The sequence below is a fragment of the Hipposideros armiger genome, unplaced genomic scaffold (assembly GCF_001890085.2).
Source record: "Hipposideros armiger isolate ML-2016 unplaced genomic scaffold, ASM189008v1 scaffold_78, whole genome shotgun sequence".
Taxonomy (NCBI): domain Eukaryota; kingdom Metazoa; phylum Chordata; class Mammalia; order Chiroptera; family Hipposideridae; genus Hipposideros; species Hipposideros armiger.
This window is the reverse complement of record NW_017731428.1, coordinates 1,318,103-1,319,647: the sequence shown is the minus strand read 5'-3', so window position 1 is coordinate 1,319,647 and position 1,545 is coordinate 1,318,103. Positions and strand designations below refer to the sequence as shown.

Sequence of the window (1,545 nt, the reverse complement as noted above, 5' to 3'; positions counted from 1 at the left end):
AGCCTCTCCAACACTTGTTATTATTTGTCTGGTTGATGATAGCCATTCTAACTGGTGTGAGGTGATATCTCACTGTGGTTTTTATTTGCATTTCTCTGATGATTAGTGATGTTGAACATTTTTTTTATATGTCTATTGGCCATCTGTATGGAATACTATTTTGCCATAAGAAAAGATGAAATAGTGCCATTTGTGACAACTTGGATGGATCTTGAGATTATTATGCTAAGCGAAACAAGTCAGACAGAAAAAGTCAAGAACCATATGATTTTACTGATATGTGGTATATAAAACGGAAAACAACAAAGGAACAAGACAAACAAATGAAGAAACAAAAACTCATAGACACAGACAATAGTAGTTTAGTGGTTACCGGAGGGTAAAAGAGGTGGGGGGTGGTAGATGAGGGTAAAAGGGATCAAATATATGGTGATGGAGGGAGAACTGACTCTGGATGGAGAACACACAACGTGATATATAGATGATGTATTATAGAATCGTACACTTGAAACCTATGTAACTTTACTAACAATTGTCACCCACCCCAATCAACTTTAGTTAAAAAGAAAGAAAGAAAGAAAGAAAGAAAGAAAGAAAGAAAGAAAGAAAGAAAGAAAGAAAGAAAGAAAGAAAGAAAGAAAAAGAGGGAAAGGAAAAGGGAAAGAAAGAACTGGATACTTACTTCCCCCATTGTATTTCCAATTATTATAAAAGGGAATTCTGACTTTGGGGCACAGCACGGGGAGATGACTGGTCCGGATTGTAGTACTCATTCTGCAATGCCTGAGTGTAAACTTTGGGAAGTTATTTACCTGTCCTGAATCTCAGTTTTCACACCTTTACAGTGACTGCAATACCCCCTTCCATAGAGAGGTGTAGTTTGCAAACATACATCTAGGGTGGGTCCTGATGTATATATAGCAAGTACTCATAAAAAATCAGGTGAATCTGGAATTAGTTCTTTTCTTTGAGTCCTGGGTGTTTGGTTAGGTTTTTGTTCTCCATAAGATTCTACTATAGTGACTCTGAACTTGCTTTTATCTCCTAGATTCCTCTCCAGCCACTTGTGATACTGTTTCAGGAACACTGTGGTCCCTCTCCTGGCCTGGGACGCCTACTTACCACGCTGCCAGATTCTGGAACTACTTTGTTTGGGATCCAGGCTGAAGTCAAAGGCAGGGTATGCTTCAAAGCATCCAGATATGAAAGGAAGTGCATCGTTGAGATGGGGAGGAAGATCACATTTTTTGATTCCCCAGAAGTTCCTTTATCCGAACGTATAAGTGACACCCTAAAATATATAAAACAGACTTGATGGAAGCCAAATTAAAGCTAGAACTTACTTGGAAAGAGGTGTTTTAAAAGTCTATGTATCTATATATCTATATATGTAGCTACTGGAGGTGCCAAAAAAATGTATACAAGTTGACACTTTGGTCGACATTGCTCAAGCAGTAGTTTGCTGCTTGATGCTGATGGTAACTACTTTGAGCACCTCTTATAATTGCAGAAGTCAAACGTGACCTGTATTCATCTTTTTTTTTT

At 38.0% G+C, this 1,545-nt stretch overlaps 1 protein-coding gene across 11 annotated transcripts in view; it reads left to right on the top strand.

Moving 5' to 3' along the window:
• The window catches only part of LOC109383228 (uncharacterized), a 433,428-nt gene that overhangs the window by 367,274 nt on the left and 64,609 nt on the right, over window positions 1-1,545 (top strand). Inside the window, exon 6 of one of the 11 annotated variants that reach the window (XR_002124118.1) lies at window positions 1,049-1,411. The exons of 9 other annotated variants lie outside the window; for them this stretch is intronic. Coding sequence is in view for 1 of the 2 variants with exons in the window: in XM_019643454.1 (XP_019498999.1) it covers window positions 1,049-1,180 (132 nt within the window). In the remaining variant the exon portion in view is untranslated. Of the gene's footprint in view, window positions 1-1,048; window positions 1,412-1,545 lie in introns of those variants that run through there. One more of the 11 variants, XM_019643454.1, reaches the window with a different exon arrangement.